At 44.5% G+C, this 16,865-nt stretch overlaps 1 protein-coding gene across 10 annotated transcripts in view; it reads left to right on the plus strand.

Moving 5' to 3' along the window:
- SH3KBP1 (SH3 domain containing kinase binding protein 1) overlaps positions 1-16,865 on the plus strand; it is a 328,530-nt gene that overhangs the window by 251,668 nt on the left and 59,997 nt on the right. For all 10 annotated transcript variants that reach the window (XM_078064415.1, XM_078064418.1, XM_078064411.1 and 7 more), the window contains one exon: positions 11,816-11,923. In XM_078064415.1, coding sequence (XP_077920541.1) covers positions 11,816-11,923 — 108 coding nt within the window. The remainder of the gene's footprint in view (positions 1-11,815; positions 11,924-16,865) is intronic.

A 16,865-nucleotide genomic window follows, 5' to 3' on the forward strand; every position in this document is an offset into this window, starting at 1 on the left:
TGTAAAATAGATGTACTAAAATGTAACGTAGATCTACATGTAAAACAAAAACCACAAAATGTTATTTATGACATGACACCAAAAGCACAGTCCATGAAAGAAAATACTGCTAAATTGAACTTTGGCAAAATTAAAAACTTTCGCTCTGCAAAGATAGCGTTAAGAGAATGTTGGTTGGTCTGTTTTTCTTACAAGGCGATTTGAGCCCCACTGTTGAGTAAATAATTGCCTGTTAAGTAATTGCATGAATTTCAAGGACCTTGGTTTTGTTCTCAGTCTTCCTGGGAATATCCTTTGTAACACAAGACCGCAAATCTCCCTTATCAGAGCCTTCTCCCCCAAGGTAGCAAACAAATGTAGCCACACTCTGCCAGTCAGGCCTGGGCTCAGCTGAGCAGCCTGAGGGCCTAGATTTGACCTGGGAATTGTATTTTTCACTCACTGATGTTAATTTTTTTTAAAGATTTATTTATTTGAGAAAGAGAGGGAACATGCACGTGCACAAGTGGGGGGAGGGGCAGAGGGAAAGAATCTTCAAGCAGACTCCCTGCTGAGCACGGACCCCCCCCCCCCCCCACCAAGGGGCTCAATAAGCTAAATTTGCTGAGTGGCCTATAAGCTAAATTTGCTGAGTATAGAGAAAAAGACCCCCAAACAAATTTTTGGCCTATAAGCTAAATTTGCTGAGTATAGAGAAAAAGACCCCCAAACAAATTTTTATGCCGAGGAGTAAGTTTTCCTAATAGGAAAACTGAAATATGGATTTGTCTGGTGAAGAATGGAAATGGAAGGTAGGCATTTAGGAATTTACTAATAGTTGCTACAGCTGGCTTGGATGATCTTGATGTTCATAATGATCATGGCTATGCCCTTTAGCTCATATTCCTTCCTGGTCCTTATCTGTGAAATGAAGATACTCCCCCACCTTCATCCTTAACAACTTTCTTTGTTACCTCTTAGAGGTGGTGCAGGAGCTAAGAAAATCTCTTAAAACATAATGAAAGATGCTTTATAAATGCCAGTGTCTTTGTCAATGAAGCAAAATGATTTTTTATTATATCTACTACCCTTTTAATGGAAGAAAAGCATGTGTCAGGATACAGAATCAATATCGTTTTCTAAACATAAACGCAAATGAAAAGTCAGCTGTAGGATGCACATCCTTGAGAGGTAAACTGTGTTTTTAGCCACGTGGTTTGGATGAGCCGAAAGTATCATTAGAAACAGCTTTCAAAATTTAGCATGAAATGGGCGCCTGGGTGGCTCAGTCGGTTAAGTGTCTGACTCTTGGTTTCGGCTCAGGTCATGATCTTGTGGGCCCTGGGATTGAGCCCCTTGGTGGGGGGGGGGGGGGTCCGTGCTCAGCAGGGAGTCTGCTTGAAGATTCTTTCCCTCTGCCCCTCCCCCCACTTGTGCACGTGCATGTTCCCTCTCTTTCTCAAATAAATAAATCTTTAAAAAAAATTAACATTAAATGGTCATCTCAATGTAAATGACTTAACAAGTAGAAATGAGAAATTTCTATGAAAAAAAACTGTTGCATGATTTTGCATCCTTGATTATGTTTAAATAGACCAAAAAAATGTAAAAGTGCTTCCTTAATGAGTTGCATTTTATGTATGACTTGTTCATGTGCCTTTATGTGTTAATGGCACACGTCATGCTTAAAGCCCAATCATAAGTACACAGGAAAGGTCCTCCCCGCAAATATCCCCTTTTCACATGATTACTGATTTTTGAGGTAGATTTATGGGGATAGAAGGTCTTTCATTCTGATATTAGAAAAAAGGCTAAAAGCATAAGTATTTCCTGAAATTTAAGATTATATAACCTGCAAATAAAATAATGAAGTCAGTAAGCTATTCTTGTATATTTGTTGTGTGCAAACTATATGGCCATGCCCCACAACTCTGGGAGATGCCCAGTGTGAATGGTGACCCTGGGGTTGGACCAGTACAGAAATTATCTATTGGGTGCTGTTTTCTGAAGACGCTCCAGATAGAAGCATCTTTTTCTAAGAGGGAAACAGACTGAGTAACGAGGCCTTTGGGCTTCTGCTCTGGCTTGTCTCCTATTAAAACCCCTTCAGGCCTTCCTCATTCCTGCCTGCCTGCCTCTCATAACGTCTGTGGAAATTCTGTTCTCTTTCTGGGGACCGAGATTTGATTTCAGCTTTTTGCTCAGTTCTTAGTGACATCTGGACTCAAAGGTTACTTCTGTGGCAAATCCTAACCCATGGGCTTTGAGTGGGTTATGGGAGTGTAGGATGGTGATCCCCTCTGCTCTCTAGGTGGATGGAAAGGGCCTTAGGTAGCTGGGACCCCCCTCTGGGTTGATGGCCTTCAACAACATTTGGCTTCCAGCAATATGTCATCAAAATATTATCATTTTATATGTGTGCCATTATCTGAAAAAAAGTTGGGTGGCCCTGACTTACTGCATGTATTTAAATTTTCCATATAATGATGTTTAATACTGACTCTACTTTTCCTTAGGGAATATTCCACCTTCCCTATTAGAGAAATGTGCATATGACTAGCAGAGGAGACTCCAGGATAATTAAAAACTCTCGTATGTCTTTTCATTTTAGAAATTCTTTCTCCAGGACTTCTTTTGGGAATTAGACCTTGAAATAGCTCAGACTTTTAAAGATAGAGCTTCAAGTTCTATTAAATCTAGAAAAAAATAAATTCTAATTAAAGAAACAGTCTTTTTAAGCAAGCATAACTTCTGGTTGTAGCCACAATGGAGTCAAAGGTGTTAGACTTACCCTCCTGCCACAGACAACTTTAAAATCGGACAAAATACATGAACCCACTGTTTTTAGGCGTTGGGTAATACATAGCTCGGGGATGTAATCCTTGGGAAAAGGACTGCACATCAACCCTGGCTTTTTTCCCCCGGGGGCACTTTCTAAATTGCAGCAGAGGGCAGGGGAGCCCCAACAGAAAGCAGAAGACTCATCGGATGGAGGAAACAGAGATCGTAATTCAGGACTGCCAAGGTGACTGGACTTTTCAGGGCAGTGAATTGCTGAGGAGTGAGCTGTACAAAGAAGGGGCTCCAGAAGCCTATATATAGGAGGTTCTTGAGTCTTTTGCCAAATACTATGCTGTGCATCAACAGGGCAAGACTCCACCAGGTCTGGAAGAAAATAAGCCTAGGGGCGTGGGTGGGCTGTGAGCTGAGGGAATATCCCAGAAGTCACCAAGGTTGGGAGATGTTAGAGTTCTGGCCAAGCAGGGTAGAAAAACTTTGCTGAACACACCTGGCATCTAACTGAGAACCCAGAAGAGGCAGTCACAGGAACGGCGCTACCCTAACCTACCCTAACAAAGCTTTAAGCCGTGCCTTGACAGGTCAAGCTGATCCGCAAGTCACTTGCTCGCCATAACAAAACTCGACACTCTTACAAAGAAGACCTCAAAATCCAGTCTCAGCAGTGTAGCTTGCACAGTTGTTGAGAACATCCAGTTATGTATGAAGAAGCAGGAAGATGTGAGGTGTGGTGTGGGTGGCTTATAGAAGACATGGGGCATTTCTGAATAGTTTTCAGGCATCCATACATGCTTCGATTCATATTGGCATGACTTAGTGAAGGTTCGATTACTGCCCTTTGTGTGTTCCTCATCCAGTTTTTCATTACCGGTTATATAATATGTAGAATGACAGAAGCAGAAGTTAGCGTTGCAAAGCCTCTAAGTTATTGCCCAATAAAAAGTCAGGATTTTTTACAAGTTAGATAGACTCTTTGAGGTCATGAGTTCCCAGTATCACAAAACAGTGAAAGACTCCCTAAGCCTTGATGATCCTAAGATGTTGACATTTGGAATGTGACATTTTTTTTCCTTTAATTTCTTTCATCAGTGTTTTATAGTTTTTGTAGTATAGGCCCTTCACCTCCTTGGTTAAGATTATTCCTAAGTATTTTATTATTTTTGGTGTAACTGTGAGTGGGATTGCTTTCTTAATTTCTTTCTGGTACTTCATTGTTAGTGTATAGAAATGCAACATATTCCTGTATATTAATATTTTGTCCTGCAGCCTTACTGAATTCATTTATCAGTTTGAGTAGTTTTTGGTGGAATCTTTAGGGTTTTCCATACGGAGTATCATGTCATCTGCAAATAGTGGAAGTTTTACTTCTTCCAATACCGATTTGGATGCCTCTTACTACTTTTTTGTTGTCTGATTGCTGTGGCTAGGATATCCAGTACTATGATGAATAGAAGTGGGGACAGTGGACATCCCTGTCTTGTTCCTGACCTTAGGGCAAAGGCTCTCCATTTTTCCCCAATAAGGATGATGTTAGCTGTGGATTTTTCATATAAGGCCTTTATTATGTTGAGGTATGTTCCCTCTAGACCTACTTTGTTGAGAGTTTTTATCATGAATGGATGTTGTACTTTGTCAAATACTTTTTCTGTATCTGTTGAGATGATCGCATGGCTTTTATCCTTTCTCTCATTAATGCGATGTATCACATTGATTTGTGAATATCAAACCACCCTGGCAATCCAGGAATAAATCCCACTTGATCATGGTGAGTGACTTTTTAATGTGCTGTTGGATTTGGTTTGCTGATATTTTGTTGAGGATTTTTACATGTATGTTTATCAAGGATATTTATTGGCTTTTTCTGTAGTGTCTTTATCTGGTTTTAGTGTCAGGATAATGCTGGCCTCATAGAATGACTTTGGAAGCTTTCCTTCCTCTTCTATTGTTTGAGAAGAATAGGTATTAACTCCGCTTTAAGTGCTTGGTAGAATTCCCCTGTGAAACCATCTGGTCCTGACTTTTGTTTGTTGGGAATTTTTTGATTACTGATTCAATTTCATTGCTCGTAATCAGTCTGTTCAAATTTTCTGTTTCTTCCTGATTCAGTTTTGGGAGGTTATATGTCTCTAGGAATTTGTCCATTTCCTCTAGATTGTCCAATTTGTTGGCATATAATTTTTCATAATATTCTCTTATAATCTTTTGTATTTCCGTGGCGTCTGTTGTTATTTCTCTTCATTTCTGATTTTATTTATTTGAGTGCTCTCTTTTTCTTGATGAGTCTGGCTAAAGATTTATCCATTTTGTCTGTCTTTTCAAAGAACCAGTTCCTGGTTTCATTGATCTGTTCTATTGGGTTTTTTAGTCTGGAATGTGACATTTCCATGAGTGAGTTCGTCTCTGGGGCTGTCTCCTTGGCTTCTCTCATGAACTATGGTCTGCCAGGCATTTCTTCTGACATTGAGATAGACAGTAGTCGTCTTTTTCCCTCTTACCTCATAAACCATGATGTTGATGAGCCTGCTTTAATAACTAACTTACGGGGATGTTGGAAATTCTGAGGAGATATCCCAGCCATGCAGAATAATTGCATCTCTTGGGGAGGTGTTAACAAGCAGAGGCAAAGCTCAGTGCTCCTGGGCTCCGGCTTCTATGGATCTTTCTCTCAAGAGCTCCCCTGAAGCTCCATGCAGAAGACGCTCATTAGTAAATATTAAACACTGCTTTCTGTATTGCTGGTGGGATGCTGAGGGTGTAAGACCCCCTCGGGACCCTCTGAGGCTCACTTAACAGCCACACTAAAGTGTTCAGCACTCTTTCTCCTGGAGTGATATCTCAGTCATCAGAGAAGGCCATGAAAAATTTTTTTTCAGCCATGCTGGATAACTTCTGGGAAATTGGGAATTTCTGGGGAATGTGGGGACGGACAGCTGACCACCAAGAGAAGTTACTGAGCAGAGTGCTTTTCTTTTTCATTTGGACCAACGGGTAAACCCATTTTAATCTTTCCATTGTTTGGTTTGATATGTCCATTTGTAAGCTATGCATTCCCTTCTGAACTCAAATATTTGGAGCACTTACAGTGTCTGAGAAAATGTGGCCTACATTTTGGAGGTACTTTTTAAGTTGTTTCCACAATTATAAACAAATAATTAATGTGGTACAGACCAACAGGTAAGCCAGATCATATAGATGAAGCTTTCTTTTTTTAATGTGACTTTTTTTTTTTTAAGTAATCTCTACACCCAGCGTGGGGCTCCGACTCACGACCCTGAGGTCATGAGTCACATGCTCTCCTGACTGAGCCAGCCAGGCCCCCTTAGATGAAGCTTTCTTGTGTAGCTAATCTATACCTGCCTCTTCCTCATTCAACTTGACCTCACTTTTGATGTTTGAAAGTTGAGAGAGTCTGGGGGAAGATTGGGCCATCCATCATTGCATCCATTCAGCCAACATTTATTCAGAATTGATAGCCAGGCAATGTTTTAGGTATTTGGTGGCTGCAAAGGTGTAAAGATAAGATCCTTGTTCTCAAAAAGCTTACCATTTTTGAGAATCTTGCTACTCAAAGTGTATGTAGTCCATGGACCAGCAGGATATGCATCACCCAGAAACCTGTTAGAAATGCTGAATCTCAGACCTGCCCTAGACCTATTGAATCCAAATTGGCATTTTCACAAGATCCCCAAGTGGATAGTATGTGCATTAAAGTTTGAGAAGCAAAAAGTAAATAAATAAATAAAGTTTGAGAAGCACTGGTCCAAATCATTGATTGTCAACCTGCATATTAGAAGGACCTGGGGACCTCTGAACAGTGCCGATTTCCTGGTCCCACCCCCTAGAAATTGTGCTTGAATTGGTGTGGGGTGTAGCCCAGGCATTGGGAATTTTAAAAATTCCCCAGGTGATTCTAAATGTGCAGCCAGCTTTGAGAAACCCTAAACTCTTAGGTTGCTTTGCATTCTCGACAAAAGGGTGCCCAGGAGGAGGTTGTGGCTCATTCTTTTAACCAATTTGCAAGCCAGGTGGCAAGTTTGTCTTTTCTCAACAATTGTAGCACCGAGACTAGAGGCAGATGCACCAGAGCTGGCTGGTGACTGTCCGCCAACAAGTTGTCCATCAGGGAGCGGCGTTAGCCGGCCCCTGCTGCGGTAGCCGTGGGAAGTGCTGGAATGCTCCAGCCGCGTCCCTCAGGGCTCCTCCAGCAGGATCGAGTGGACGAAGGCAGGGCACTGGGGTGTGGGCAAGGCCTCCCTCCTCAGACGCGCCCTGGGGCCTTGGTGTCCCTCTCCTTGGCCTTCTTCCAAGTGTGTGAACTGTGGCCACTGACAGTCTCACCCGAGGATGGTGACAAATGTGTGTGAGCTTAATTCAGAAGATTTCCTGGCCACATTGTCCCTCAGGGTCCCTGGGACCAGTCCATAGAATTGCAATAATGATGATAACCACCAGTGGTCGTGTCGCTCTTTACACCTCACCAAGATTTTCCTGTGTGTCAAGAAAGCGAGACCCAGAGTTTTTATAAGTAGTGGACTGCTTAAGTCTCAGCTGGCCCCAGTTTGCCATCTTGCCCCTCTCCCTGCGATATCTCCGAAAACCCGACATAGCGCAGGACGTGGAAGTAGGGGTACAGCACAGCTAAGGTTCTGTTTACTCATTCCTTCAAAGGAAAAACATCATTTGTTTTTTATAAGGAGAAATACCATATTTTACTCATATATCTGCCTGGTGATGAGGCATAGAGAAACCATTTTGAGGACTTGGTCATAGAAGAGTGAACGTTCTCTGTCAGAAATATCGTTCTTTCCATATTCTGGACTCTTGGTGAAGTCCAGGTCTACTTTCCTCTGCTTTCGTGCCAGTAGAGCTTATTTCTAATCATCATTGTTCTGGAAACTTTCATCTACATGCTTATCTCTCACTCTTTCCCACGGCAAACTCCTGCCTCATTCAGAAGCCACCCCCTCACCGGCCTATACCGCCCTGTCTTCGTTATTGGAATCTCAAAATCCACTAGGGCGATCATCATCTTGGGTTACATCTGTGGTCCTGGTGTGATGATTATTAGTGTCCCAGGTTTGAAGAGAATTTAAGTGGTCACGCTCACATCTGCCCGTATCTTGGCTGCACTGCGTCTCTCCTCACTGGTCGGCTGCTATCTCATTGTCCTGCTTTCACGCACCTCCTGCCATCCTCCTTGGGGACATCCACTCCACCCTGATGACATTCTGGCCTCACCATTCACTGACCAACTGTCTCTCCATTCTGCTCCTGCCACTCGCAGGTGCCATCTTGCCTCACACCTCACATCACTGTTCAGTAGATGTTGGTTGGGAGCCCCCTGGGAGCCAGACACTGCCTTCACCCTAAGTGCCAGTTCTTGAATGTTCTCTTCCAGGACCCCAGCTTCCCACTCTCCCTCTTCCCTTCCTTCATGCTTTGTGATCCTGCCTTTGACCTTTCTCATTGCCTTGGTTCACCCCTCATTCTCTCTTTTCAGGCTACCTGGTTTTTCTTGGTCCCACTTGTTTTTAAATCTGGCCTAGCACTCCTGCCGGTATTTCTGCACCATAGTGATTCACTGTCTGCCCCTCATACTAGGCTCTGGGCTCCAGAGCCCTGTAAGGACATTATGATTTTCTGTTTACCCCTGAATTCCTCTGCTATCCTGCATGTTTTCAGTCCTCAGTAAATAAATTGAATTTGCTGCTCTTTTACACTTCCAGAAACACAGCCCTCATACGAATAATTGTCTCTTCATCTCTGCCATCAGAAGGCTTGTTCTTTTGCCTGGTTTGTTGAAGAGGAGGTATTTCCGCTTCTCATTTTGCTGTCAGAATTGTTCCTGTTTTCCTTAAATTAGCTTCTCTTGCTAGGGGGTAAGAAGCGCCCCGGTTCTCTATCAGTCTCTGTCCCACTTCAGGTACCTTGACCCTGGGCTCGTTTCTGTCCTGAAGCAGTCACTTTCCTCTGTGTCCTAAGACACACTGGCTGTTTTCTTTTTGGAATGTGCTCATCTCATCCACGAGCCTTGTATTTGTCCTCCTACCAATCAGAACAGTAAGACAGATTGTGCTCTACCTTCATGTTTTCCCTCTCTTACCTTGAATTACACAATGATTAGTACTGTTAATGTTTTCCTTAAGAAGCTGAGTAGAGATGAGCCATCCAAGCCATTCTCCACTGATGGGAGATATAATAAATATGTCATATGCACTGTTTTGCCCTGTAGGCATGTATGAGTTCTAGATTCTGGTTCTATTCTGGATATGCTTCTGCTTATTAAATTTTTCTTCATTGTTTTTCTCACATATGAAGGAAAAGGCTTCGTTACAATGATTCTTGGGTTACTGCTTGCAGAAGATTAAGGTGAGGCACGGATTTGCATCAGTCGGAAAATTTGGAAGAAAGCTTTTGAAACTAAACAATATTTGAGTGCCTTTTTTGGATGTAATTCTGTATCAGGTGCTCTGAAATGAATGTGCAGGGAAGTTCAGTCCTCACGTAAGCAAACCCTTTGCACATGAAAAGATTTAAGATTGTTTGAAAAGCTGTTAATGATTGTCTCCTCTTTGGTACCAGAGCTCTTGGTTGATACCTTTATCCAAAAGGACCTGGTATAATATTGTGTGTGGGTCTTTCACATAAGTCTCTAAGCTCCCTGGAGTTAGGGATCGTGTTCTTGGCAGGTTTAACGTCTGGTGCCTACAGAAGGAACTTAAATATACTTGGCATTTCATAGATGTTTGTTGAATTGAATATCATGAAGTGCAAATTAACACAGTTGTGAGTGTTCAAGATAAAGCATTCATCATTATCACTTTCCTAAAGGTGAGTTTCAAGTTGGGTTTGAGGAGAAGAGGACTTGTCCGGAAAAAGGAGAGAAAAAAAGGTGCCAGGCATTTCCTCAAAAGCAGAGCCTTCTGGATTGAAAGATTTAATTTCTAAGGATTAAAAGTAAAGGCATGTCACCCCCTACTCCTTCGCAAGATTTTCTGGTATTGTTGATGACGAGATCTTCTCAGAGTTGGAAGAACATCAGAAGCCATCATACTCTGCCACCACCATCCCCGTTCATGAATCCCTTCTGTGGGGACTGATGTTAGATTGTTTAAGGAGTGATGTGACATGAGCAGGACCAGAATACTTACCTGGGCTTCTCTTCTGTCATTCTCCAAGAAAGATAAGCATTCTCTCGTGTTGTCATTTGAACCTTGGTTGGTTCTGGGTAAATCTGAACTTGGTGCTTCAAGTGTCTGTTTTTTGGTGTTGGTCAGGACTAGAATTTACCATCTGTGATTAAGGATCCATTTCTAAAACCCATGTCCTCTTCTAAAGAGTCCATTTATCTTTGCAACAGATATTGCTGGGAGAAGGGAGGTGGTGTTCATTCACTTCTCACCTGAGGTGGGCCCTCTCTTATGTAAAAATCATCATGAGTTAAGGTAGATCGAGGCAGGAGATCACAGTGTTTCTGTACCATATTTCAGGAGATCACAGAACTCAGGGTTAGAAAAAGTCCTCATTGATTCCACAAATACTTATTATATTGGGCATGGTGTGGTAGGCTGGGGGCATAATGGTCAAAAGGCCAGATATGTTCCTCGCCTTGCTAAGATGTATGGTCTTGCTAAGATGTATGATCTCACATATGCTGTGGCCCTCCAGGGGTCTACAGCGGGGCCCTAGGCCAGCTTCATATCTGCTGCTTGAGCCCTCCTGGCCCCTTCCCCACCCCTACTGGTGTTGGGGAGGACCGTGAGTGTCTCTCCATGGGCCCTGAGCACGATCTCCTCACTTTGTTGAGCATGCCCCACTTCAGACGTAACTTTAAAAGTCCTACGTGTTACTAGCTTTTTTTTGGAAAGCCTCTGCTCATTTTCGGCTGTAGCAGGAATTGTTGATTACAGTCTGAGAATTGGGTTTTTACTCAAGGACGTGTACCCAAGAGCGGTGTGTGTACATTGTTCATATACTGGGCAGGAAGAAATGCCCAAGTGAGGAGGTTTGCGGTAGGCCAGGTGAGTCTTGGATTAGGGTAGTAGAAGTGGATTTGGAGCCAGAGGACAAATGTGAGGTATATTATAAAACTAGAGGGCACGTTCTGCATGGAGCACTGGGTGTTATACGCAAACAATGAATCATGGAACACTACATCAAAAACTAATGATGTAATGTATGGTGATTAACATAACAATAAAAAATTAAAAAAAAAAAACTAGAGCAAATTGGCCTTCCAGCCAATTGGATGTGGGGTAAAATAGAAATGGTTCTGTGGCATGAGGTTGAAGACCCAGGAGAACCATGAGGCTGTTAGGCTCGGGACAGAAGCTTGGCACAGGCCAAACTCTCATGCTCTCCCTGGCGCCTGGCACAAAATAGGCGTTCAATAAACATCTGACGAGTGAAAGAACAGAATAGGGAGTATTTAAAGGGCAGCAGGTTTGATCTGGAAGAATGAATAGATTTATTCTTTCATTTAGTAAGCGAACATTGAGTTCTGTAAGGTGGGGGAAGGGCTTTTCATGATGACAGCCGTGCCCCATCACCACGGAGAGGAGAAGGTCAGGAAGAGCAGTGCATTTACGAGCTTGCCAGAAGTGTGGTTTTTCTTATGCTTGGCTGACTGTCGCAAAGTCCTTTTTAATTTCCATAAGCTTTGTGACAGGCTAATCAAAAAGAACATTTGTGCATGTGGTATTTCCTAAAGCATGCTTGCAGTTAATGAAATAATTTTATTTCAGCAAAATTAAGATGAAGAAAATACATATCCTCCCATCTTTAAAGAAAAGCAGATCGGATTGATGCGGGGCATCTGACGGCAGCACTGGGTTCTGAGTCCCAACCAGCAGCTCTAGCACACTTGCGCTTTTGTTCTCCCATCTGACTTGGAGATTTGTGCTCACTTCGTCTCATTAACCACTGTTGTGTTGATAGTGGCCTCAAGGAAAGGGCCTCCATTCTCTCTAACAGGGGTGTGGGACCTCGCCGGAGGGTACTTGCCCCATTTCTCACTCTCTGCTCTCCCGTCTCCTAGGACTGCATCGACGTGGGCTGGTGGGAAGGAGAACTCAATGGCAGACGAGGAGTGTTCCCTGATAACTTCGTGAAGCTTCTTCCACCTGACTTTGAAAAGGAGGGCAATGTAAGTTTCCTGGCCTTGAGGTCAGCACTCCACACGCTGTCAGAATGGTGGCTTTCATGGTGGGTCTCGGGATACTGGGTGAGGGGAGTTTAGTGGACCATTGAAGAGCACTGGCATTTTAGTTCAGTGGACCTGGTTTCTGAGCCCTTGGCTGTTCTGTAGGCTGGGCATGAGTGTGAACGAGTTAATTACCTTCCACCACCCTCAGTTTGCTCATCTGACAGCTGGTCACCGTGATCCTTATTCTGGTGTTGTTGCATGAATAAATAAGATAATGTGTGGAAAGCACTTGGTGTGGTGCCTGGAACATATAAGCATCCAAATGACAAGAACCCTCGGGTGCTCCGTTTGGTAAGAGGACTGCCTGCATCCTGTGTGGTATGTCCCTTGGGGGTGGTGAAGTGCCCAATACTGTGGAAGTGGCTGAGAAGCACATTGTGAAGCTGAGGACGCAGAGGGAGGCCACTGATGTTCTTACACTGTGTGTGTACATATGTGGACATGTATACACACATTTGTCCATATGTGTATTCGTATACACCTCTGATCTGTTTTCTCTTTGTGGGGACCCATTTTCCAATGCTGTTGTTTCAGTGAGCCAGTCCATCTTTGCCTCGCTCCAGGTGTATTGTCTCTCTGATGAGGATGGAACAAGAAAGTTGAAAAGTTAGAAGCACTTGATGTTATAAGGGGGCAGCAATTTGGTCTTTTCCATTCTGCGCTGCATCTCAGGGCTCTTTGCTCAGGCTTTCACTTGACTTCTGCCTGCCTTTCTGGACTGGTTCCTGTTTATGCCGGTTGGGGCACTGCTACTGGACCATGAACCTAACCTTGAACCATGACCATTCCTATGGAGCTGACGTTTATGAAGGATAGCTACACACTGGTGGATTGGTTGCTAAGGATACTAAACAGCATTGACGGTGTATGTACGGCCTAGATGAACGAATGGGATGGTTCAAGAAGCTGCATGGTGTTGGTACCCACCAAGATCATGTCCCATAGATCTTTAGATTGGTTTGAAGCCTAGGGCCACACCCTAGGATATCCCAAAAGGATAGCTTGTTTCCTATATTGTTTAGCTGAAGAATGTTCCATTCCACACATATTATTCTCTCTTGGAACTGAGTTTGGGGTTCAGAGAATCTGGATTCTGCTTCCTGGTGTTTTCTATATCCCTGACTCTTAGTGCTGGTCCATGGGCCACACTTTATCAGTGTTACCTGGAGCTTGTTAGAAATACTCAGACCACATCCTAGACCTGGGGTATCAGAACCTGCTTTGTAACAAGATCCTCCAGCGAACCGTTCACACGTTCCAGTTGGGGAAGTGCTGGTAGAGAAGCAGGTATCTGTTTAAGTGGTGACAGCTCCACCTTCCAGTTCCTGACCATATTTTAGGAGGGGAATAAATTCTCAGAACAGAGAAGAGCTTGCCATTCAAGAAAAAATTTCCAGCAAGCAAAATCATTTGAGCCATTTTTCTTGGATGATCGAAGTGTGGTGGCCTATCAGTTGATAGAATCCAGCCCTGAGAAAAACAGATGCTAACGTTTAATACTGACTGGATAGTAAACGTTGTGAAACAAGAGGACACAGGAGTGAGGTGTGGCAACCGTTTATCGTGCCCGTGACTCCAGGCTATAGCATCGGCTGGACCTCGGCTTGTATCATGGCCCCGTCACTTACCTGTTCTGTTCAAGGTCACCTCACTGGATGTGTCTGAGCCTCAGTATCTTCATCTATAAAACTGCGAGAAGAATTGCGTCTACCCTGTTGAACTGTTGAGAAGATAGGAATTCTTCAGCATGGCGCTGGTGCTTGGTAAAGGCCCCACGTACGCTAACTCTTCCGCCTTTGTAATTACTGTTCGCACGAGCGTGGGAAGGCTCCAGCTGAAACTGGGCAGTAATGATAGAAGTCAGACTCTGGCTCATCTTGCTTCAGCTGGTCAAATCAACACAGTTATCTTGATGTCTTTATGAGCTTCCCTGGGAATCCAAATGCATCTGAGAACTTTGACAATAGCCTTCAAAAAGAAATCGAGTACTTTAGAAACTATACCTATAGAGACAAGTGGGCACAGAATGGCATAATCTTCATGTTGTTTCTCGTATTTGTTTCAGGACCTGCTACCTGGCAGTTATGTTTTATGTTTATTTATTCACCCACTGTGTGTGTGTTGGGTCCCTTCTCTTGGGCTAGCCACCGTGCTGGTTGATAAGGAGGGAGGGTACACGCAGTTGCTGCCCTGGTGGGTGTAGAGTTGGGCAGCAGGTCTGATGTTCAGGGTCATAGAGACCTGCTGGACCTTTCCGAAAGGACATTGAGGGTGGGCCTCTTCCAGGGAGTGGAGGGGAGAGGGCCGTCCAGACTGCCTGTTTGACCCTTCTCGCCGATCTTTGCAAGCCTGGTAAAAGGTGTTCACGTCCTGAAGCACTGGGAAGACCTTCCTGGTGACTCCTCTCCCTGTGGCCAAGGAATCTTAGCCAGCATGCTGGCCTGCTGGCCATTTGCCACCTTCCCTGTTCTGAGGGAGGTAGTATGATTTTGAAGGCTAAGCTAAAATCTGGATAATTCTTTTAACAAATGGGCCACGTCTGTGGTTGCCTACATTGTGGCACCTTGCTTTCTAGTTCCCAGTCACATTTTAGTGGGGCGATAAATATACCAGGTGAGAGAGATTCCATGGCATACTCTTCTAGGAGCTCTGCTCTGTTACATAAGGTATTAAGGGAAGACTTCCACCGAGAGAGTGAAGTTGTCAGTGAGGAGTGGACTCAGCTTGCTCATTGAGGCATGCACGCTCTTTGGGGCCCCGTGGGCCTCTCTCCAACCTCAGACAAGCAGCCACCATCTCTTGGATAGGTCTTTTAACCTTGTCCCTAAGAATAAGAAAACGGCAGGGGGAAACAACAGTCAAACCTGTCAGACAAAGTAATACCTACAGCTGAGAAATGATTGTATAATGCGACATTCAGCTTTCAGAGAATTTAAAGTATTACATCCTTTTCATCCCTTCTGGCCCACAAAACCAGCCACCCAGCTTTGCATCGGCTGCTCTACCAGCCTTTATCGCTGCATGCAGAGTGTTGGTGAGCTGGTGACAGTGTGACAGGAGCCAGGGCTGTTGTTTGCTGAGCTGGCTGTGTGAAGATGATTAGAATCATTAACACAAATGCACTGTGTGAATGACAGAGCCTGAAACATTATTCTGCCACCAGTTTCAGCACATGTCATCTTGTCTTGCCAGTGGCTGAGGCTGCAGCCATTCACCCAGAAAGGAGGACGGTCTGGGATGATTGGGGTAGACAGCAGCAAACAGCATTTATTCAGCAGCAGACCTCTCGAATCAGTAGGCATCACCAAAGCATTCTGACGAGGCCGGCTCTTTTCTGCGGTGGCTCGGTACGGACTCAGGTGGTTACCACGGAGCCTTTTGGAATTTCCTGGAGGGCTTTCTTTCAGAGAGTCCTCAGCAGATTCTCTCTCACTAGGTGACAAACGCTCTGGGGCTTTCTCTCAAGATGTTCCCTGGTGGGGAGAGCACCCCTTGATCTCTTGGTGCATATTTTAGAGCAATTATGTAAGCTATTTATGAGAGAACGTAGATTCAATGGTTGTCTGTTTATTTTGAGACTTGACAGTAAAACTGAATATCAAAATGGAAAGATTAAATATTCCGAGAGCTCTAGTGAAGCAATGCACGTGCTCTGCCATCATTATTGAAGGAAAATGGGGAACTTGAGCTCTCAAGAACAGCAGAAAACTTCCCAGTGTCATTGAAAAAAAAAAGAATAGATATTCTGAACGATAATGTTCCTGAAGGATTGCTTTTTAAGAAAAAGTCGCAGGCTCTAGAGTCTTGAAGAGAAACTGTTCAAATCGCCCGAAGACGATGTTATTGTTCTCATGTCCATCGACACGGAGGACCCTTCTGAGTTTGTCTACCGTGTCAAGAACCAGGGTGTTGCGAAGGTTCCCATAGCGAATGTTCTGCAGCGGAGGGTCCGCCGCTCAGGGGCACGGAAACCTTCCCTCAAAGATTTCTAAAGGTGCCTGTGGCTGCGATGCCGGCTCCCGTTTGCCAGCTCACAGAGCCTGACCCGGCGAGCAGGCTGCCAGCTTACTGATTGCAACGAGAACTGAAGTGTCAGCCAGCCTGGAGCACGCGGGTCTGCCTGCCCAGGGCGCTCGCTCCAGCTTCTCCAGGAAACCGCGTTCGTTGGGTGCTTTCTGCGGGAGCTGGCGCCTCTCGCGCAGGCCCTTGCAGGTGCACCAGAGGGAAGGGCGCGCACCCGGGAGCTGTGCGCTGAACTCCGCCAATCCCGGAGGCTGCTCGCGAGCGCACCGCACCTTCGGCCTCAGCAACCCTCTCCACGGCTCTCGGGGTTCACAGCTGAGTGGACCCTTCTTGTTCACTGTCGATCTCCAGACACGCTGTGGTGCAATCAAGTACGTTTTCCACACTCTCAGTTATGGTCGAGCGCCAACCTTAAGATCACTCAGCAGTTCAGTAGGGTCCAAACTTTTACAGGAAAGGAAGACTCGCTTGACTCCCACAAGGGCTAGTCTGCTGGAGGGGGATCATGCCGGTGTAACTGTGACTACATTCTGTTTACCGCGTTCCTAGGAGGTCCCTTACCTTAGCCCCCATCGTCTGACAACCCAGTTTATAAAACCGACTCAACCCAAATTTTCGTTGTTCCTAGTCATGTCCTTCAGCCTTTTGAGAACCAATACTTCTAGTTTCTAAAGATGTCCAATGAATTAGTTCCCCCAAAAATAGTCTTCCAAAGAGAAATAAATAGGTGCTTCTAATAAGCAGCACTGTGAAAAAAAAAATTCACCTCCAACCTTGTCTGTACATGTGGTTTTCTGCAGAGATGGGGACCGTCAAGGCACTAATGTCACCCAAGCATGACCTAATGGCAGAGCCCTAA

The sequence above is a fragment of the Halichoerus grypus genome, chromosome X (assembly GCF_964656455.1).
Source record: "Halichoerus grypus chromosome X, mHalGry1.hap1.1, whole genome shotgun sequence".
NCBI lineage: Eukaryota > Metazoa > Chordata > Mammalia > Carnivora > Phocidae > Halichoerus > Halichoerus grypus.